Here is a 1,751-nt window from a genome sequence, read left to right as displayed (position 1 = left end):
ATTGATTAGTACATTATACATAGACCCAAATTCCTACCAAATATGATACTAAATAATACCTTATATAATACATGAACTATTTCTTCTAATGCGGCCTACCAAACGACCCCTAAATGTTTTACCTTTTATTTGAAAAAGAAAAAGAAAGTCTTAATAAGATAAGAAAATCATAGCGACGACGAGAAGATAATAATTATAACAACATATTATTACAACTAAAACAAGTACCAACAACATAATGAAAAATTAAAATGATATATCATCAAAGTTTTGCATCACGTATAAACCTGAGAGCTTTGATATAGTTGTCACACTCAAATAATTGCATGCAACTTTCCTTCAAGTCCAATTGCACACCAACTTCAGTGTGACAATCTGTATCATATAACCAAAATATTTCCATATCTTTCAAACCAAAATATACTAAAGACGGTTTTCCCAAACCAAAATCAATATCCTGCAAAGGGAACTTGCACATACTTGAACATGCCACTTTGTCAACTTCATCATTACCTCCCCATTCTGGTGCTTCAAAGCTTTCGTTATATATATTAACCAATGTTGACACTATTTCATCTGGTGAAGCGTTGGCACATGAAGCAACAACTTTATTCACAGTATTCCTAATTAATATTATGAAGTTGTGTAATTCCATCGTAGTCTTCCCTGGAATGAATTTTATTGGAACATCGATTCTAAAATTTCCCATAGAGTTGTTTACTTGAGGTAAAGATGATTTAGAGCGCAAATTCAATGGAAAGTCCATTAGAGAAGACCTGAAATATCCATTTCTAGCTGCTGAAATGCGGATTAAAGCCCTCCATAGGATTGCTGTAATAATTTCAACCCTTGAAGGTTGAAAATTCAAAGCTCCGCCTGATTCATCAATGCATTGTTTTCTGAGCCTTGATAGAGCAGCTTCATGGACGACAAATCTCTTAACAACAATATTTTCTTCTCTATTTTCTACATGGGTTGACTTGAAAAGACCTGATATATCTCTGGTTGGAAAAACATGACCTAAATTGAAGCTTAGAAAATTAATCTTATCAATGGGAGTTCCCAATCTACACACTTTTCCCCATCCAAACAGAAAATTAAAACATGTGAAACCATCAATTGCAGGGTGTGAAACACTGAATGATAAAGCTAGGCCACCACATTCAAATTTGGTTACTTGAATGGTGACAATTGGTGATACCATAAAATTATTTTGATCCACATTCTTGTTTTCATGTGGCCAAAATAAAGATGCAAGACTAAGATCCTTGTGTGCTTTCTCTAAGAAATTATCCAGATTACAATTGACCTTGGCCTTAGTGTAGGAAACACCTTGATCAAGGCAAAGAATCGAACATTCATCTTTGTCATACCTTCCTGCTGCTGGATAAACATGAGTTAATACATTAGAAAGGGATTTCTCAAGCTGTTCATCGATAGTGGGGCTATTGAAATTATTATAATGATAGAAAAGAACAACAGGAAGGTGTTCTCTCTCAGCTATTTGATCAAAGAAAGAGAGCTTGTAACATTGATTGTGAGAGAGAGTAGGTGAAGATGGCTTTATGAGCTTTGTGCATAAGATTTCAATTTCCATTTTTGCTACACAAACTCAAATAAGGCTACAATTATATATATACTGGACACTATTATTAATTGGAGGGGGTCACAGACTCATAATGCATTCACTAAGAGACAATCCAATAGGACTTGCTTTTTTCCGCGGGCAGAGCATATGGTAACTAATGAAA

General features: G+C 34.4%; 1 protein-coding gene across 1 annotated transcript; it reads right to left on the bottom strand.

Annotated features, from left to right (window-relative positions):
- Positions 1–262: 262 nt before the first annotated feature.
- Positions 263–1,600, bottom strand: LOC125852095 (acetyl-CoA-benzylalcohol acetyltransferase-like). Its single transcript, XM_049531823.1, has one exon. It carries the CDS (start codon positions 1,595–1,597, stop codon positions 263–265), a length of 1,335 nt encoding a protein of 444 aa, XP_049387780.1. The 5' UTR covers positions 1,598–1,600.
- Between the last annotated feature and the right edge of the window lie 151 nt (positions 1,601–1,751).

This window comes from Solanum stenotomum, unplaced genomic scaffold (assembly GCF_019186545.1).
Source record: "Solanum stenotomum isolate F172 unplaced genomic scaffold, ASM1918654v1 scaffold323, whole genome shotgun sequence".
NCBI classification, from domain to species: domain Eukaryota; kingdom Viridiplantae; phylum Streptophyta; class Magnoliopsida; order Solanales; family Solanaceae; genus Solanum; species Solanum stenotomum.
This window is presented reverse-complemented; position numbering and strand designations above follow the sequence as displayed.

What these genes read in the sequence shown, in the direction of transcription:
- LOC125852095 (XM_049531823.1), bottom strand. Translation starts at nt 1,597, where the DNA reads ATGGAAATTGAAATCTTATGCACAAAGCTCATAAAGCCATCTTCACCT.